At 41.1% G+C, this 20,798-nt stretch overlaps 2 protein-coding genes across 2 annotated transcripts; both read right to left on the bottom strand.

Moving 5' to 3' along the window:
• Window positions 1-273: 273 nt before the first annotated feature.
• LOC136009054 (histamine H3 receptor-like) lies at window positions 274-4,662 on the bottom strand. The gene is made up of 3 exons (XM_065669141.1): window positions 4,374-4,662; window positions 1,610-1,776; window positions 274-1,059 (listed from the first exon to the last, which is right to left on the bottom strand). Exons 1-3 carry the CDS (start codon window positions 4,660-4,662, stop codon window positions 274-276), a joined length of 1,242 nt encoding a protein of 413 aa, XP_065525213.1.
• A 5,240-nt stretch (window positions 4,663-9,902) lies between these two features.
• LOC136009349 (histamine H3 receptor-like) lies at window positions 9,903-15,164 on the bottom strand. The gene is made up of 3 exons (XM_065669348.1): window positions 14,876-15,164; window positions 13,281-13,447; window positions 9,903-10,970 (listed from the first exon to the last, which is right to left on the bottom strand). Exons 1-3 carry the CDS (start codon window positions 15,162-15,164, stop codon window positions 10,176-10,178), a joined length of 1,251 nt encoding a protein of 416 aa, XP_065525420.1. The 3' UTR covers window positions 9,903-10,175.
• Window positions 15,165-20,798: the final 5,634 nt, after the last annotated feature.

Raw genomic sequence — 20,798 nt, 5'->3', positions numbered from 1 at the left:
GAGAAGCTGTGGCTGCCCCATCCCTGGCAGTGTTCAAGGCCAGGTTGGACGGGGCTTGGAGCAACCTGGTCTAGTGGGAGGTGTCCCTGCCTGTGGCAGGGAGTTGGAACTGGATGAGCTTTAAGGTCCTTTCCGATGCAAACCACTCTATGATGTAAGGAATTACACCTGCTTATTTAGTAAGAAATCTAGTACCTGGTAATTCCAGAGTTACGTGACTGAATCACATCCCTCATTCAGCTTCTCTTGAGCCTTTTTTTTTTCTTTTTCAGCCTAAAAATAGCTTGATCTCAATGTTGCAGACTTTTGGGGACATAGTATTTTCATGAAAGCCATTCGAAATCTCATATGACAGAGAGGGTAGAGAAATGGATTCAAAGAGGAATTGAGCCACAAAGGCCAAAAGGTTATTTCATACAGGGACTTATGGATGCACTCACTTTGGCAGGCCCCACGAATGATCATTAGTAAAGTGTATGGGGCCCAGCAAATGGCAAACACACACACAATTATGGCAAGCGACTTCGCTATTCTCTTGTCCTGCTGCAGTTTTGACCCAGACCTTGAGCAGGAAGAAACAGAAAAGTAATTTTTTGGTGTTACGGAATTGCCTCTGGTTGGAGATGAGCTCCCAGTTACCAAAGACACTTTCTTTGGTCTCATGGAGGAAGAAACGCTGTCCTCTGTTTCCAGTGGAGGAGAAAACCCTCCTTGCCTCAGTGAGAGGCAGGATCTCCAGGACAGGCTACTGGTCCTTGAATGCTCACAGCCCTGGGTGCTGCCGCCCCGCTGGCGCCTCTGGATGTTGTGGAAGATGTGCACGTTGAAGTAGGTCACCAAGAGCAGTGGCACGAAGAACTCCAGGGTGGACGCACACAGGAGGAAGAGCCAGTTGCTGAAGAACTCGGCATGGCACTGGTCTGCCGGTACCACGCTGTGTCCAGCCACGGGCTCCCAGAAGAGGATTGCTGGGCAGTAGAGGAGAAAGGCAAAGACCCAGATGGCCACCATCTTGATGACAGGGTTGGATGTTATTCCTTGCTGGGCTCTGTAAGATACCTGTGAAGGCACCAACAGGACTTTTGGCCTCATGTCCACAGGCAGTCGCTGCAGTTGGTCCCCACTCTCTATCCTGCTTGTTCTTGCTCCTAATCTTCTTCAGGGTTATTTGGGACCATATCCCAGGTCTAGACTTTCTCCCCGGTGCTCTTCACTTCACTGCGCTAGCCCCACTGCCTTTTCCTCCCATGCCTGATTTTAGGTCCAAACCCAAATCCAGTTTACTTTGAATTTCCTTTCTTATTGTCCCCTTTTTATGCTGCCTTACCCTTTTCTCCCCTCAGCCTGCTCTCCCTCAAGTAGCAACACAACAGCAACCTGTAGCAGAAATTATGAGAAAAGTTCTGCCCTGGACTGGAGCGTGCTCAATGCAGAACTTTTACCCCAACAAGCTGCAAATACCCCGTAATCTCCACATGCCAGTGTATTTTTGAGGGCTATTGTCTCAACTACATTTGAGTTTATGCTCACCAACATGACAAAGGTTGGTAAATAAAATCCTCCAGTGGTCTTTCGACAAAATCAGAGAAGCTATATACAAGGTACTTACAGCTTTAGTAACTGACAGAAAACGATCATAGCTGATAAGAACAATGTTGAATACTGAAGCTGTGCACAGGAGATAGTCCATAACTAGCCAGAGCTTGCAGACGCCTCTTCCCAAGTGCCATTTCCCTGTCAGGCTGTAAGGGATGTAGAGAGGCATGCAGAACACACCTATGGGAAACAACCACAGAGACACCATTCGGTTGATAAGGATTGCAAACCATAGTCTTGGAAGCAGAGAGAGACAATATTCTAGTATATGGCTAAAAAAAATTAAAAATAAATATTAAACCTACTACGGTGAATATGTAATTTATATACAGAAATTCTTATATTCCCATGAAATCTGACAGTGTCTTTCTATGTATTAGATCTTACTGCATTTATGTACACCAATTGTTGGGAATAAGTTCAAGACAGATGAGCAAAGAAGGATCTGCTGAATAAGAAAACTGCAGTCTAACTAACTTGGAGTCTCTAAAGATACATAATCGGTGCTGCAGCATGTATGCACTGTGGTTGTGCTCTGACATGTAATCTCATCGCTGTATATCTTCTAGTCTTTCATCTGTGTTAGAGTTTTCCCCCAAACACATCTACACATGTTGCTGATGTTGGTTATTGTTGTGAGATTGGTAACCATTTGTAAGCTACAGAGCATATATGGGGCAGTCGGTACGGTGCCAGGAAACCTCTTCTACGAGGCATAGAGTAGACAAAGCAGAGGTATGAAACCTCCCATTTTTAAGGGGTGTTTCAATCTCACACTGGTTCTCCAGCTGAAATTAACTGCAGAAATCATTTTCTGTTTGTTACATTTGGTTTTTGTCCAAAAGGCCTTCTACTGAAGTGTTTTTATAAAAAAGCCATGTATTAGTTTCATTTTTAAGTGAGCAACTTCTTCGTTTTGCCAGTAATATTTATTTCAAAAGTATGGTGCGATATCTGATGCTACATTCCTGAAAATGCTGATCTACCAGAGACAAACAGAAACTCTATGCAGCTTCAAGATCATTTCAAGCTCCTCGGATTCTTCTTTTCTTAATATGTACATCAAGAGCTTAGATGTTACTGAACATATCTGGGCTGATGTGGCCCACTGACAGCTGATAGACTGTTGGCAACAGGGAAATGCACACAGAGGTTTCGCTACTGATGACTTGTTTTAACACACACCTTACACACAAGCAGCGTCCCTTTTGTACAAAATACTCATTTTTCATACTTGCTGATGACAGCTGCTGCTCTCATCAACTTCAACGGGACTGATGTTTGGCACCACGTCAAAAAGTAACAACTCCTTTTAGCTATAGATATGAATACAGATGCAAGAACCAGGTTTAAGCATTTATATTTGAAACTATTCTCACTTTTACTAATTGGTAGATACAAAAGAAGTAAGTCACACGCCTAGAAAGATTTCAGGCTTCTAAGGAATTTAGAAAATATCACAGCAGCTTCAGAAAGTAAAACATTTTCTGACTGATCGCAGAGACAAAGTCTTAGGTTTAAATGATCTATAGGCTAACATAATACTGATACGAATAATTTCCTCTTGGTTGCTCTAAGACTCCATTAGGTACCAACCACAAACACGAACTGATGGAGAAGTATTTAAACCTCTAATGATGTAGCGGTATTTAAATCTCTTGACTAAATTGTAAGACAGGAGATGAAACAGGCTTTTGCAGAAGACCTGAGCAATGAAATAGTAATTCGAGCAAATTGTCTGGCTGAAGCAGGAAACAAAGGCTCCAGCACACACATTATATGGTTTCGGCTGCGTGGGGTGAGCCCCAGAATTAGTCACCACAGATGATAAATGGCATAAATCACAGAATTTCTTAAAGGCTAAACTCATACTTTACTACAGAGCACCCACAAACTGCAGGTACAGGGGGTGGTATTGCTAGAAGTGGAGTAGATCGATGAGTGCTGTTTCCCTCCTTGTAGTTCGATGAATAGTGGTCTCTGTGACTGTCTTAAGCACTTCTGCAAGAAATACCTCCTTGCTAGCCTCAAGTCCAGGTGTTTGCTGGAACATCTGCCCCACAACCATGGTTTTGTCAGGATTTTTCTGTCACATGGGCTGTCTCCCTGGCTTGAACGCTGAAGGCATTCATGCCCCCCACCTCTTTGCAAAGAGGGGCCAACTTTCCTGGACTTTTGCAATGGCACTAGGGAAAGAGTGGACTACTAAAGAAAACAGATGGCAGATGCCAGCAGGCTGTTGCTGTCATCAATCCATTTGATCTGTAAGTTGAATTTCATTGAGTTAAAGCCAGTATAAAACCATAGTCAAAGAGTTTTCTTGTAGTGTAACACACTCAAAAGCCATTAGTACTATGTAGAGAAGTAATTAATTTACCTGGATGTACCACAGGTAGCTGCATAAGAAAACAGTCACACTGCCAAACATAACCATGTCCTGAAGTGTGTGATGAACAATCTTACAGGAGGAGCAAAGGTAAATAGCGAACTGTAGCAAACAACACCTTTCCTTCAAGTGGTATTCACGTACAATAGTTGCTCTTTTTTCTGAAGCACCATTAAAAATATTTATATGAAAAAGGATGCATTTCTCATTCTAACGTATTGTGACACATAATAGGCTGTTAAAACACTTCATCCAGCTTCCACTATTCCTTACTCTCCCCTCAGATGGAAACAGTTCTTAGAAGAAACCACCCACCCACAAAATAAAGCCCACTGCTTCTCCTAAGATTCCCAGGACAAAAGCAGTACCTGCCTCCACTGCTGTGACTTACCTACTGCAAAGTCAGAAATAGCAAGATTGAGAAAGTAATAGTTACTCCGATGCCTGAGGTTTCTGTCCATGATGAAAGCCAGGATCACCAGGGCATTTCCAAGGATGGTCACCAAAGCAAGCAACACCATGAGGAAAGCCAGCAGCACCAACACGCCCAGGGAAAACTCGGAGCTCGGTGACTCTGTGGACCGAGTCTCATTCCACGTTCCAGCCATAAGCGGAGTTTCAGCTGTGCTGTTGTGCATGTTGCCTATCCAGCTCAGTTCAGCCTGGGAAGAAAGTTGCATGTGGCAGAGTCATCCAAAAGGCTGAGACAAGTCTGATAACAGGCTGGGATTACTACTGGCACATCCAAAGAAAAAGATCAGAATATAAAGGTAATGGAACACAAGTCTTCAAGGCCTGGAGTCTCTAACGTTCCCTGATCTGAATGCACCAATTGGCCCGAAAACAAAATCTGTAAAAAAAAAAAAAAAACACCTTATAAGCAGCAGCAAGTTCACACTTTAAAATACATTATCTCTTTCTCTCCTGAAGGTTGATCCTTATCTACTGAGGTCAGAAGAGTTAGTCTGAAAACAACTCTTTTCACAGTCAAGCAGTTGCATATTAGCATTGTGTAAGCATTTTTACACAGAATTCTGCTGAAGCTAAAAATAGGTTTAATTTTCACTTCCCCAGTGGTCCAAGTTAAAGAAGGATTTGAATTATTACAATTCTATTTCTCTTACATTAAAATGTAGGCACTGTTGCTGCTATGCCACTTGCTAAATTTTATATTTAAGAACAAATGTATATTTCTTAATGCTGCTGGTTAACATCCAGTTACACTCAGCAAAAGTATCACCTTTTCAGCTCATCCTAATCAGACACAAGTTTAGCTCTGGGCACAGCAAACCAAATACCTGGACTTTGGAAGACTTTATAAGCATGGCCCATCTAATCCTCTGCTTCCTACTCCATACAGTGCCAAACCCTTAGTGCTTTTCAGGTGTGAGAAGGCAATATTCCTTCCTCATCACAATTTTCACATATAAGTCTAACTATCCCTTTAAAAAAACAAACCAGTGTGTTATCCAAGCCATTACCTAATATGTGCAGAAAAGAGAAGCCATCCATTTTTAAATACACATTTAGAACCATGGAAGAAATAAAGCTTACAGGAAACATTGAAGTCCTGCAGCAATAAACTGATTCCATTTATTTTGCTTAAAGTACACAGAAGTTGGCAGTCTTGCATGGCTGTGACTCATGCCTGCAGCTCACCACCTCCATTAACACCATGGCACATCCTTCAACCTGCTTTTCGGGTTGCAGCCATAATGCTGTATGCTTGAGAAAATATAGGGCAAGAAACAAGGGAAGAGAGGGTGGACAAAACGTGGAAAGGAGAGGTGAGGAACTCTAGTCTTGTCTTAGGGGGACAAAGGGAAATCATAGAATCATAGAATGGTTTGGGTTGGAAAGGACCTTAAGATCACTTAGTTCCAACACCAATATATCATAAAAAGTAATTAAAGCCAAAGATGTAAGGTAACAGGAACAGGAGAGACCTCGGGAATAATAAAACGTGGCAGACAGACACCTGCCTCAGGTGCATGCACAAAGGCAGCCTGGGGAACACACAGGAGGGCCTAGAGCTCCCTGTGCAGTCATAAATCCAGCCGACAATGTTCCTAGAGGGTGTCAGGGAGAACTCTCTGATACAAGTACTGAAAAGGCCAACAGGAGTGACACACAGCTAGATCAGCTCTTCCCTGGTAAAGAGGAGCTGGTTAGGGATGTGAAATCAATGGCAGCCTTGGCTGCAGTGACTCTGAGGCAGAGGAGTTCAAGATGCTAAAGGGGGTGAGGGAGGAGAGTAGCAGCACAGACAATGGACCAAAGGAGCAGACTTTGGTTCATTCGGGAAAGTGGTAGGTGGGATCCAATTGGAGGCAGCTCTGAAGTGCAAAGAAGCTCAGGGAATATGCAGGCCTCTAAGAACAGCAGCCTCCATGCACAAGAAAAGCCCATCCCTATTCTCAGGAAAACAAGTAGATATATCAGGACACTGGCTACAATGCAAAAAAGCAGAATGGAAGTTTGAAGCAGGAACAAACTACTAAGGGGGAATTTAGAAATGTTGCCTGGCCATTTAAGCATGATGCTAGGGAAAACAAAGCTCACCCCGAGCTGATGCTTGTAGAAGGGCATCAAGGACGACACAGCATCTTCGGCCGCCCCATTAACAGTAAAATGCTGAATAAGAAAAATGTAGACACTTTTTTGAATGGGGCCAGAGATGCAGTGAAAGTGGATGCAGATAAAGCTGAGGTACCCAATGCTTTCTTCACTTCATTCTTCACTAACTAGGTCTCCCATTCCTCCATGCTTGGGGAATGAGTTCAGGGAGGAGACCTGTCAGGAGCAGGTGAAAATAAGGGAGGGATTACTTGACAGGACTTGACCCATAAGAAGAGCCCATGGGACCCAGTGGGCTGCACCCAAGGCTGCTGAGAGAACCAGCTGCATCCTTGTAAGGCCACTTTCTAAGGTCATGGAGATGACGGGAGATTCCCAACAATTGAAGAAAGGCAAACGGTGCAACCATGTTCTAATGATGCCACAAGGGTAAAAGTTCAGCCTCTCTTTGATCCCTGGGAAAATAATGGAGCAAGTCCTCTTTAAAGGCATTTCTGAGAAATTAAAGGAGCAAAAGGTGATTGGGAACAGCCAGCGTGGGTTTACCAAGGGTACATCATGCCTGAGAAACTCAGTTGTCTTCTTTGATAAAATGTCTAGATTAGTGAACAAGAGGGGGAAGAGTCATTTGCTTTTAAAATTTAGGGAATAAATCAATGCTGAAGTTTGAATCATAGGGACTGAGGAGGAAATTTATGTGGTCTATCCATCCTTCCTGTGGAGGAAAACCTTAGCCTGACATAAAGAAGAGAGTCATTATGAGAATTGTTAGGGTTAAGTACTCATCCGAGTAACAAACAAACAAATGATACCACAAGTTTTTCAACATGTATGCTTTATTTGCTGCTTTTTTTAAGGCCTGAGAGGGTCAAGTTAGAAAAACACCGTTGTGGTTTGAGTTGAACCTCAGAGTCGTACGCCTACTGTCACCATGTATTTACAAGACTTATTGGACAGCTGCAAAGACAGAAGAAAACTCAAAGGCGTGAAATGGATGTGTGAGTGGATAGAGAGACTTGGCTTAGAAAGACTTGGCAAGCAAAGTCTTTTGTGTCAGTGCATGAAAGGTATGCCCAAGAACAAAGGCTGAATAAATATCTTATCATAACCCTGTAAAATGTCCGATAGGGAGAAGAATTAAGATGCTGCCTTGACCAAGGCAGCTTTAATGCTGTGAGCACAGCAGCTAAGTACTTGAATTACCCTAGGAGCACTAAGCAAAACTTTCAACAACTAGAAAAATACAACAAATTCTTGAAATACACAAGAATGGAGCGACAAAACAGTTTGAATGCTGCCTGTGCAATACATAACGTCAAAAACATCGATTTCGAGGAGCTTCACTACTCCAGTAGCACAATGTGTGGTTTCGGATTTGCTTCACATTGTGCTCCCTGACAAAGTCGTTTTCCATTAGTGCAAAATGTGGATACATTTTGTCTGTCAATAATTTTGTAGGCCATTTTTCCAAAGTAAACAACACAAAATGCAAACTGAATTTTTATGCTAAAAGGCACAGGAACAGAAAAGCAGACAGCTCAAATACTTTCCCATTTTGGACCTGCCTTCAGTTTCACTGTTTAACAGATGCTTATTTAGTACACCAGTTATTCTATAAACATTACAATTGTGTGTGTTTGGGGTTTCTTAAGCCTCACATTAAAACAAACACTACAAAATCTATGCCAGCACCTTATCTCATGACAGTGAAAACAGCTGTACTGAATCAATGACTTCCTCTTGAAGCTGTATTTCTCTTAGCAATCAGGCTCACAATCCATAACACTATCCATGCGAGGTAAGCAAGTTTAATTGAAAATGAATGGTGAAAGACAATCTTCCACCAGTGTGAAAACTGTTAAGAGAAGTCTTCAGTTCCAGACCTCAGAACAGAATGCTATTTTAGCTCCTCAAAGCCATCACTATGATTAAGCTGCTTACATGTGTTTGAATTGTCCTTGCAAAAAACGTACTCTGCTTTTGTAACACTTCTGCAGCCAATTTCAAATTAGATAAAAAACACTGTTTAAATTGACTATTGCTGTTCATTTTTCTGTGCATCAGATTTCTCTTTACATATTTAATAGATTTCTATACATGTACAAAGAGGAAAGAAAATTACATAAAAGAGGGAAAAAAGTTAATCAGTGACTTCCACTTACACATCCATTAAAGCCTTCTGGGTGAGCTGCAACACTCAACACAAAGTAAGAAACTTTGGCACATGGAATGGCTTATAATCAAGCTCCATTGGCTTTTCCAACACGTCTGCGCACTCCTTCCAGCACCGCATATTCAACTGTTTTCTTTATTAACAGCTGCTTAAGACACCTCTGTACCAGCTTTCAGACCTCTGTGAATCCCATTCTCAAGCAGTGATAGAAACCATCTATCAGTAATAGACAAAATCCAGTTTTATACTGGTCCAGCAGCAGAGAAAATCCATATAATGCCACAGTAACAGGACACAAAGAACTGATCTAGTATAAAAATCATCCTGCCAGCACAAACTTGTTCCAGACATTTTGATGGAGTACCTTTGCACTTGCAAATCTTTACACCCAAAAGGGTATCGTCTATTCTCACACAGCCAGCCAACATCATCAATCCAGTATGAACTCTGCATTGCTTGCTCTGCTAATCCAACAGGAATGTGATCATGTGTCCAAACCAGGCCAATCTTCTAGGTAATCAAATAGTGCACAAATACAGTACTAAATATCATTTAAGCATGACCAAAGAGGCAGCCACTGTCAGGAAGAGACAGTACTGGTGAAAAGAGTACCAACCATTTATGCCTGTGACGATCTTAGAATCACATGCTTTTAGAATCCTAAAATCAACTAGGTTGGAAAAGACCTTTGAGATTATAACCAATCTCAAAATGCCATCACCGTGGAAACTTTCATTCTCTGAAAATCATCCAAAATTGCTAACTTAGGTGTCCTGTGTCCTGCAAGACCAGGTGTGGGCTATATTAAAATTAGAAAAGGACAGGCATGCCAGATTAGGCAGTTCACTCACTTGCATATTGTTCGAATTATAATGTTTGAATTACACTGTTTGAATTATAATGACTACAGGCACAATCTTGTCTTTGTAATAGTTTTTAAACCAAAATTATACTGCTCCTGTGAGTATTTATACAACCTTCCAAAAATGTAGCAGAACTGCTTCTTCACTGAGAGCGCTGGGTTCACAAATAGGATATAAATTTTAACTCAACACACACACAAACTGGTATCTCCTTCCAATGAACCTCTATGGAGTTATCAATAGATGATTCTTTCATAGTACCAGCTCTATATTAAAAAAACTGAAAACAACAAAAAGTAAAACAAAAAGTACCTCAAACCCACAAACCACGAAGAACATCCATCAAAAGTTGTTATTCTTTTCAAGCACTGGATGGTCTTTCACCTGGCTTAATACCATCAAAAACAAAAATGATAACCTGAAAACTAGCAAAATGGGGGCAAATGCATACCTCTGCCTCACTCTTCAACAATGCCATTAGTACAAAAAAGTTTATTCTCTACTTCTGTTTAAGATGCGTATGAGAAACTAGTACTATATAAGACAGGAACCTTATCTGTAAGCCATTTATTTTAACTTTCTAAAAAGAAGGTGTCTTAGGTGATCTCAATGTTGCAAACTTTTGGGGACATAGTATTTTCATGAAAGCCATTCGAAATCTCATATGACAGAGAGGGTAGAGAAACGGATTCAGAGAGGAATTGAGCCACAAAAGCCAAAAGGTTATTTCATACAGGGACTTATGGATGCACTCACTTTGGCAGGCCCCACGAATGATCATTAGTAAAGTGTATGGGGCCCAGCAAATGGCAAACACACACACAATTATGGCAAGCGACTTCGCTATTCTCTTGTCCTGCTGCAGTTTTGACCCAGACCTTGAGCAGGAAGAAACAGAAAAGTCCTTTTTTAGAGCTGTGGAGCTGGTTTGTGTTGGAGATGAACAGTTAGTCTCCACTGCTGCTCTCCATGGCCTTGTTAATGAAGAATTACTGTCCTCTGCTTCTGATGGAGGAGAAGATGCTCCTGGACTTGGCACAAGGCAGGATCTCCAGGACAGGCTACTGGTCCTTGAATGCTCACAGCCCTGGGTGCTGCCGCCCCGCTGGCGCCTCTGGATGTTGTGGAAGATGTGCACGTTGAAGTAGGTCACCAAGAGCAGTGGCACGAAGAACTCCAGGGTGGACGCACACAGGAGGAAGAGCCAGTTGCTGAAGAACTCGGCATGGCACTGGTCTGCCGGTACCACGCTGTGTCCAGCCACGGGCTCCCAGAAGAGGATTGCTGGGCAGTAGAGGAGAAAGGCAAAGACCCAGATGGCCACCATCTTGATGACAGGGTTGGATGTTATTCCCTGCTGGGCTCTGTAAGATACCTGTGAAGGAAAAGGATATGTTCTATTTAGACAACATTTTGGAACAACTATCTTAAAAAAACACAAGCGGTTCAGTCAAATACAGTATTTGTTCTGTAGTTCTCCAGACACCAAAAATCATCTTCGCTTACATAAGGTCCTGAAAAATTCTATTAGTCTTGTTCATCAAATACTGTAGCTCTGTGATTGATTAATACTTAGGTTTGCAGAGGAGCAGAAATTATGATGGCTAAACTACCATTTGGCTTCCAGGTGTGAAAGGATATGCCTTGTTTTCATCATTACTACAGTAAGGTAGCAATAAAGAATCAGTTTATGATTCATGAAATGCCCAGGCTCAGACTGAAAGCAGCTGTGGGACTTCTTTCCTCAACAGACAAAAGTAGAAGCCAGGTTGCCAGAAGTAAACAGGGTGGCACGTAAGACTGCAAACAGTAGACAATGTAATTTTTGATACTGCTTCCTCTTGCCATAGCAGAAAATTCTTCATGTAAGCTTTAAGTGTTATTGAAACACTACCTTGTAAACAGCTCATGGAAATCTCAATGTTTTTGTGTCTACCCAGCCTGCATTAATTTATTTCACTCTCTTTCAGTAAATATCTATCTTTGAAAAAATACTAAGAGTTAAAAGCATCTATTGTTAGGAAACATGAGAATTAAAACTGCCCTTGTCATAGCCCAGCGATTATGTACAATACATACTTGTAGCTCTTGGTCCCCTGCGTCTTTCAGAGCACAGGATGATGAAAATGAGAAGCTGGACAATTTTATTTCCTCCACACTGTTCAACATTTGTCATCCCAGGCTTTACTCCAACCCAGAAGCACTACCTTCCTCATCAGCTTCCACTGCTCTTCGTTACAGAAGCACCTACGTGCTATACAAGTATTAATGAATGGTGTCTTCATAGCCATATGTAGCGTGAGGAGCGTTGTCCCTATTTTACCAGTGAGTAACAGAGCACTACTGCAGTGTTTTACACATTATTTTAGATTCTCTCTTTTAAACACCTGTAGCCTGAAGTTTCAGACTTCTCTACATCTCACAGCATTATATCAGCTCAGAGCCCACCCCAGTTCTGCAACAGCTAATTTGCATCCCTTTGCAAGAGCACAAGTATTTCAGTTTAGTAGGCAGAAAACAGGAAGCTTGGCACAGCTTCACGAACAGTTAAGTCTGAAATGACTGGCCCCTGGCCACAAGCTTGGTTTGCAGCAGAGGCAGAGGTGGATCCCAAGTCTGTGAGGAAGCATGATACCTTTTCTTTGGATAACATCACTATGTTACACTGTCCTGGATTCACTCCATCCTAATTACACAAACAGAAAAAGCATAATATGATCATGTAAATAAAGACTAGCAACAGTGTGTAAGAACATGGAGCTGAGTTGTGTTGCATAGGTCTTTTCAATTTACATTTCTCACATTTTGAGTCCTGCAATTTGATGAATATTTTTCAATATCGTTGTTTCTTAAATGCAGGGATTTTCATCCTTTATTGTTCAGCTTAAAAAAACCCCAATCAACCCTAAAACCACAACAGTGGTGAAGAAGAGAAAGAGATTAGGCATTGCAACAGCACTTGCCAAACAAGAACCTCCCAGACTAACACAGCCCATGTCACTTGAGCTAGCAGACTCATCAAAAGCAAAGGATGTTGATCATCTTCCACCTGGACCAAACATCAGGTAGACCTTAGTAATGGTGAATGATAATATTAACCACTGGATTCCTCAGGTACCTTCTTAAGCAGAAGAATGGTAATAATCAAGAAGCACCTCTCACTTCTCCATGTATTTTGGTTCATTCTTCTTTTTGCTTAAAGGGATTAGTTTCCACCCAGCTGCTTGTTACCAGCACATGTCAATCACCCCCTGTGATAATGAAGATCCTCATCTGCTCTCCAGTCAGTCCATCCCGCCTCTCTCTCTGTATCCTCTTCTTTTAGAATTTATCCAAGACTAAGCGCATCCTTGACTCAACCTAGTTTTCATTACCACTATTCTAACGACCAAAGCACAAGTTCTCCACGCTCCTGCTGCCCCTTTCCTACCTTGACCTTCCCACCTCCTTTGTAGTGTAATTGAATCATTTCTAATCCAGGCAGCAGGAGGAAAACACTGAAATCATAGGCAAGACATTGTCCTACCTCAAAATCCCAATAAAACATTTAAACATCAACATTTCTCTAGAAAAAAAATGGTACAATCATGAAGGACTATTTAGCTTCTAGTGGTAATTGTGAAATCTCAGAGCTTAATAGAAATCGCAATATATATAAACCAATAATTAGAAAAGCTCTTCTTACAGCTTTTGTAACTGACAGGAAACGGTCGTAGCTGATCAGAACGATGTTAAACACTGAAGCTGAGCACAGGAGATAGTCCATAACTAGCCAGGTCTTGCACAGGCCTCTTCCCAAGTGCCAGGTCCCTGTCAGGGCATAAGGGATATACAAAGGAATACAGAACACACCTGTGGAAGTAAAACACACACATCAGTAAACACTGCAGCAGTGCTCATGAAAACATAAAGACATTTCTGTAGTATCCGATAAAAGCATGATACTGACTGGAACTGCCATGTGGAAGGCTTTGTATTCTCATGCAACCAATGAACACTGTACTACAAACTAGGCACCAGCAACATAATTAATACCTTTCTGAATGGCATATTGTGTTTATTGTGTATCATTATTACTTCTTCTGCTTATATCACTTGCTAAAGGAAAGAGCAGCTGACTTTTTAACCTGCTGAAGTAAAAACTATTCTGTATTAACTACTGAAAGTAAAACAAACAAAACCATCTTTCTCCCCAATGTAATTTACTAACTGCTTTCTACAATAAATTATCTAATTTTCATTATTCTGTCTTCTTAGAAGCATGATATGGTGTCTGAAAGTGCTCCAGAATAAACTTTTCTAGAAACACAATACGAATTTCAGACTAAAACTATGAGATCAAAAGGCTGACAAAATCTGCACAGTTAATAAAGTACACGCAGCCTAACATTTCTTCTTATCATAATTCTAGATCATAACCACTTTTCAGGGGTGGGCTGATAGGACATTATCTATGGGAACACAACAAGCGGTGGGAAACATACACAAGTGACCCGCACCCATGGATATCTCAATATAGGCTGTTAAACCCAACTGTTGTGAAAGTGCCGATATGACCTCATTTTAATGAATTTCTAGGTCATCACACTACACACACAGTCCCAATGCAGACTTGTGAGGCTGAAGAGTTAACAGTGTTGTTTGCAATGAAATAGAATCACTGCACCTATGGAGAAACTAACACCGTCTCTTTCAAGCAGAAGGTTATATTCTAGATTTTAGCATTCAGGAGGAATATTCTTAGAAATGGTTTGTTATTTTTGTTTACCTATAAAAATACATATTTCTACAGCATGACTCTAGATAGAGCGTGTACAGCGAAAAGGTTAAAACTACTATTCATTGCTATTTCATTACAAATTTCAGGTAATTATTTTATGAGAGTAGAAATCTTGAAATAGAAGGTATCAACCACGTATGCAAGATCTGCCAGATAATGTATGCTGTATTCAGTTTGACTATCTAGACTTTAGTCAAGACCCTTTACAAACAACTCCCATTCTTTAGTATTCTAAATGTATTCACAAACAGTAATATTTTTTCCTGAAGTGATAACGTTAAACATTACCTATTTACCTGACAAAGGATGCATTTCTTTCTGAAAAATAATAGGCTGTTAAAACACTTCATCCAGCTTCCACTATTCCTTACTCTCCCCCCAGACATACACCTGGGAAACAGTTCTCTTAGAAGAAACCACCCACCCACAAAATAAAGCCCACTGCTTCTCCTAAGATTCCCAGGACAAAAGCAGTACCTGCCTCCACTGCTGTGACTTACCTACTGCAAAGTCAGAAACAGCAAGATTGAGGAAGTAATAGTTACTCCGATGCCTGAGGTTTCTGTCCATGATGAAAGCCAGGATCACCAGGGCATTTCCAAGGATGGTCACCAAAGCAAGCAACACCATGAGGAAAGCCAGCAGCACCAACACGCCCAGGGAAAACTCAGAGCTCGGTGACTCTGTGGACCGAGTCTCATTCCACGTTCCAGCCATAAGCAGAGTTTCAGCTGTGCTGTTGTGCATGTTGCCTACCCAGCTCAGTTCAGTCTGGGAAGAAAGTTGCATGTGGCAGAGTTATCCAAAAGGCCGAGATTCATAAGGAGTACAAATAGGATGGGTCAAAAATATTAAAAAAAGAAATAGGAGGGAGAACACCAAAAAGGTTCTGGTGCTAGATAAATCCAGATTTCTTAAGATCTTTTTAAAGCATGCATATCTCTAGAAGAGCAGCTAGTAAGAAACATGCAGTTTTCCCAAGCTCATGTTTTAAAATGCAAGTTCTTCTTTACACAACCTGATCCTTATCTGTGGAGATCAAGAAGGCTGATTTGAGATCGTCTCTTGAATTCCTCCCTTCCTCTCTTGTTCCCTCCCTCTCAGAAGTGTTTTGCTTGACAGCCCTGTGGAAAACAACTTTTTCTGAGGTATTTTTCCTTAGTCTCAGGTACATATCCTTATGAGAGTTTAAACTACTTTCCATTTCATCCTTGTTTATCTAGTCTCCATTTCAGCAAGTTTGTGGTCCCCCTCTATTGCATTATAATTGTTTGTTGACAAAAAGCATGGTCAACTTGGTTGCTGCTGTGTTGTTCCTCTTTCTGTGGACCCTAGGGCTGAAAACTGATATGCTGTACATAAGCATATATACAGCTACTTACCAGAGCAGTCAACCAGAGCTGAACCCAGGACAACTAGCGATGGCCCAATCCTCAGAGGTGAGTTACAAAACTCCCAGTGAAATCAGTTTCAAAACTCCTAGCGGCAGCCCCAGTGACACAGCACCTCCCAAACCAAAGGAACTAAATCCTGACTCCCTGAACATGAATGAGAGCTTGGCAATCAGCTTTCATAGGACAAGGCTTTTCTTTCCACGCTGGTGGAAGAAAACGTATGTCTTTCACAAGTGCTTATATTTTGTATGAGCAATGAAGCCACATGCAGAGAGTTGAGTATTCCACAATTGTAAAATTTCAATCATTTTTATTATGGGTTCTAAAAACACTTTGGTGTCTAATTTTAGATACTTAAATTTGAGAACTATTGGCTGTCATGTCTGTGCTTCTGTTGTGGGAACAAATTCATTAGCATTTGCCAAATGCTTTTACTAAATGTTTGAGTGGCAGCAGTACAATAAATGCAAAACTTTATTATCCATACAAATATCCTCACAGCATGTACGTCTATTACTGCTTTAAGCTTTATTTTGCTTCCAGGTAATGCTGGAAATGTAGAAAACACTCTGTGGCAACAATTACTAAGTAATACCACTAGCCTTTCTTCTGCTAGCAATATTGAAGCTGATCTACATATCATTTCGGAGCTCCAAGCAATTCTGTGGTTGAAAAGAAAATAAAGTGGTGAACAAATGTAAGGTCAAATTAAGGGTCTGTACAATCCTGTATTCCATCTGTCTCAACTGCCTGTAGTCTAAAGAACTGTGTAAGAGCATGGCAAGATACACTGTTGGTGTGCTCCCCATGCCTCCAGCAATTTGTAGGTCAAGGTGCCAATATGGCACTAGAAGTGACAGTCAATCATTTTATTTTCACTTCGTCTTCTAAATAGTCACCTTCTTGCCCCAAGAATTTCTGCTTCTGCATTTTATTGATCATAAAAGACATCACAGGGCTCCTATAGGCCTCCAAGGACGGTAACAGTCCTTCTGCCATTGCTTCCCTGCATTCAAATCCAGAGAATGCCATGAAAATTGCCATGGATACTGCCAAATCATGGATCTTACATAAACAGTTACCATGTCCCAATTATACTTTTTCTTTCCTCATACCTAACACAACTAATCCTTTGTGACAGGTCTCACCTTATCACGGAAGCAAGAGCTCACTCCTGTGCATTCAAAGCGGCAATCCCTTGGTAAGAAGCACTGAATCTAGGGCAGCTTGTGTACACACACAGAGGCAGACACAACATACCTGCTGCAAACCTTTGTCAGTGGGTGCTCAGAAACTGTGCTGAGTCACGTATCCTAAAGGAAAGTATGTAAAAGGTTTTCTTCTTTTAGACATGGGCTGCTTGCCTTCAGTCAGGAAGGGGTCCTGGAATGGGTTTCCCCATCCCAGTAACACTTCCCGTTTTCAACTGCAGAAAAGGGAGAAGACCCAAGCTCTTCAGTATCGTTTTCTACTGGAAACCTTTGGATATAGCTTTGACTCCTAACTTTGGCCAGAAATGCCAGCTTGAGCTGGCAGGCCTTCTACAGACTGGCACCTATGATGAATCAATGCACAGCCACCAGTCTCAGAAGAAGAGAATTTGTTACAATCTTCTGAAAGCCCCTTGAGGATGGAAAGGCTGCAAAAATCTCATAAAATGAGAAAAATCATAGATCCAAACTGTGTTCCAAAATAACATCATTTTGTAAAAACCCCATGCTAATAGACAAGCCATGAGGCTGAAAGATACTGTTTGGAGCAATCACAGTTAAAACCGGACCCTTTTAATAGCAAAGCCCTTACTTAAGTTCTATGCATTTTTTCTTGTGAGAATCCATGCTAAAATTATTAAAGCTACAGTGTCAGTTAAGATACTGATGTAATTTGCAACCACTACCTTAGAATGGTGCAACTACAGCTTTTTTGCAAAAGAGAATATACTGCTTTTGACCCTCTTCTTCTTTCTCAAGCTGCTTTACAAACAGGTTCTCAACAAATCTTAACACAAAATCTTTAGTGCTGAGGAGCTTAGAAGATTATGAGTATTAAACAAGGAGTCTATAACTATGATTAAAGCAGTCTAGAACACATGTCTAGCTAGAAAACTACCTGAAGTAGATAATAAACTGCTGATTTTCTGCTGGGGCAGTGTATGAGCTGTTCAATGATAACAAACAAAGAAAGAATGTAAGAATGTCGGGAGTTCTTTTCCATTGCTCAGCTGTCTTGAATTCATTAAGGCTCTTCCATCTGACGTCTCTGTTTTACAAACACCCAGCAGTTCTTTAGAAGGTACTTTGCTAACAAAATACTCCAATCAGAGACCAGGTATAAATTCCGGCTCTTGGTCCGACCTCTTCAATCAGAGCAACAAAGAAGAAGAAGTCATTGTGATACTAACTTGTAGGAGATTTCAGTCCTGTAATGGCTAATCTGGTTTCAGCCATACTGGTGATTTGTATCTAGAAGAGCAAAGAGAAACGGTAGAAGAAAGACATAAGACAACTCTTCCACAAGTAGGGGATGCGTATACAGCTTATACTGTCTTGAATAAATTTACATTTGTGTCATGGTTTAAACCCAACCACAAACCTCGTTTACTCACTCCCCCCCCACTTCTTGCCCTCCCCCTGCTCCTGGAGGGACGGAGAGGAGAATCGAAAAGAATGCAACTCCCACGGGTTGAGAAAAGAACAGTTTAGTAACTAAGGTATAACATAGATCACTACTGCTACCACCAATGATAATAATGCTAAAGGAAATAACAAGAGGAAAGAATACAACACCTCAACACCAGCCAACCAATAACTCGCCCCACTCCCCCCAGCCGAGCACCGACCGATACCTCCTCCAACCCTGCAGTCCCAGCCCTTCTGGGGTAACTCTCCGTTACCTCCTGGGCATGACGTGCTGTGGTATGGAATACCTCTTTGGTCAGTTTGGGTCAGGTGTCCTGTCTCTGCTTCCTCCCAGCTTCCCCTCCTCCCTGGCAGAGCATGAGGCTCAGAAAGTCCTTGGTCAGACCAAACATTTGAGCAGCAACTGAAAACATCGGCGTTATCAGCACTGTTCCCAGGCCAAAAGATCAAAACACAGCACTGTACTAGCTCCTAAGAAGGAGAAAAATGACTGCTGCTGCTGAACCCAGGGCAATTTGATCACAAAAACTGTTAAAACTGCTGCTTCATTTTAACATTATATATTTTACTATGCCATCCTTTTTAAAGTTAGAGTTGTTGCAAGTCATTTTTGTAATCTCTTTCCCTTGCTGGATCCCACTCACTAGTTCACATACACAGAATTTGTTTAATGCTGTATGATTTCTTATCAGGTTGCACTATCAAGTTCTGGACCGAAGAACATTGATGCTCTATTCTGACTAAGTTGACTTTCAATACGTTTCTCTGATTCTTATCTATAAAACTTCAACTTGCAGGAAAACATTAAACCACCATAGCTTACATTGATAAGTAACATTATTACTTTTTTTTATCAGTGAGTTTAGAACATCAGGATTTATAATAATGCACTTAACAGTAGTATAGTGATTGTGCCCCCAGTTTACGCAAAAGCAAAGGCTGATTCCACCCTTGTTACCTGGTAGGGGAGGAATCTAAATCTTAAGATCTCCTGTCAGCACACTTCAGGTAACAGAGTGCAAAAATTCCTTCCTTTCCTGCCATCAGGGGTCCTTTTGCTGATCTGCTTAACTTCATTTTACCACAGAAACCTGCAAATACGGTGACACATACCTACCAGAAAAAGGCGAATCTTTCTCTTTTCTGCATAGAAACATACCAAAGGCTACAACTTCTCTTAGTATCTGTAAACTTTACACAAAAATAAAAAAGGATGACTTATGTCAGCAACAAACTAAATGGTCTTTAGTTATGAAAATGACAGGGTTATTTGATTACAAGTAGTTGTCTCTCTTGTTGTCACATTTTTCAATTAACAAAGGAATACTAAACTGGAATTTCTATAGTTCAGAGACAAAAGATATCAGTACTTCCGTCTGTTCAAGAGCAATACACTGTCTTCAGAATAACATACTTCACAAGGACATACTTCAGCACACCCAAACCTCATCAGATAACAGGCTATCTGAGGTTAGACTACAGGAACCTGCAACTTCTACAAATATTATAAACCATAATTTTACCTTTTTTAAGATATCTGCATTTTTATTTCTTTTTTGAGCTATGGTTTATGGCCTCAGAGAAGTGACTTAGGAAGCACGCCAGCTGCTTTTAAGAGTAGGCTGACTGGTGTTCTCTCTGATTCTTTTCTCCACTGAGAACCAAAATGTTTTATAACTGAGTTTCTAAGAATTTAGGTCCTTGACTTCCTTGTCCAAGCCAAATGCATTATAGGCAATGACAAAAATCTGAGGATCAAAATATATATTGTGCGTCTGCTGCTGCTCTGCTCTACATGGGGAATAGATTGTGTCCTTTGGTTACCAGTCTCATGGACTTCAACTACTAAATTTTTTGATCCTGACAGGTAAAGACCACTGCTCCTCTGACATTTCAGATTTACGAAGTAGAAATAATTGTTCCAACTTAAGTGATGGGACACAGCCTCCTTGAAGCAGAGCTAATAATCAAAGAGCAAGAATCACAGGTTCTTTAAAGCAGAGGTATGCCAAGGCATCACACCCAAACGACAAATTCCTGTGTTGCAAAACTGCTGTAAAGCCACGTGAAAGTTCGTTCTTAGAAAAAAAAGGAAGTTTAAACTTACAAAACGCTTACAAACAAAAACAGGAAAAGAACGCCTCTAACCAAAAGTGTTCACAAAACACCTAAGCCAGCACTTCACTTTAGCTCTTCACTTTATCTCAAAGTTTCCACTTTGATGGTCTGTTTCCAGCTGTTCTATGGGATAGGGGATTCATTTTGCTCACTGATTGAATGACCTATATGGTCTATTTCATTTATCCAGCAAGTGGGTATCAACGCTCCGTTTTGAGGGTTTAGATTTTGCTAACACACAACACTGAAACACAAGATTCTTAGGGACAAGG

The sequence above is a fragment of the Lathamus discolor genome, chromosome 2 (genome assembly GCF_037157495.1).
Source record: "Lathamus discolor isolate bLatDis1 chromosome 2, bLatDis1.hap1, whole genome shotgun sequence".
NCBI lineage: Eukaryota > Metazoa > Chordata > Aves > Psittaciformes > Psittacidae > Lathamus > Lathamus discolor.
The sequence above is the reverse complement of the archived record's forward strand: the minus strand, read 5'-3'. Positions and strand labels throughout refer to the sequence as shown.

Excerpts from the sequence above, each read along its gene's own strand:
- LOC136009349 (XM_065669348.1), bottom strand. The coding sequence starts at position 15,164 with ATGCAACTTTCTTCCCAGACTGAACTGAGCTGGGTAGGCAACATGCAC. Across the intron at positions 13,448-14,875 it reads TGTTTCTGACTTTGCAGTAG|GTGTGTTCTGTATTCCTTTG; the intron begins GTAAGTCACAGC and ends TTACTTCCACAG. Across the intron at positions 10,971-13,280 it reads TCCTGTCAGTTACAAAAGCT|GTATCTTACAGAGCCCAGCA; the intron begins GTAAGAAGAGCT and ends TTTCCTTCACAG.
- LOC136009054 (XM_065669141.1), bottom strand. The coding sequence starts at position 4,662 with ATGCAACTTTCTTCCCAGGCTGAACTGAGCTGGATAGGCAACATGCAC. Across the intron at positions 1,777-4,373 it reads TATTTCTGACTTTGCAGTAG|GTGTGTTCTGCATGCCTCTC; the intron begins GTAAGTCACAGC and ends TGTTTCCCATAG. Across the intron at positions 1,060-1,609 it reads TTCTGTCAGTTACTAAAGCT|GTATCTTACAGAGCCCAGCA; the intron begins GTAAGTACCTTG and ends GTGCCTTCACAG.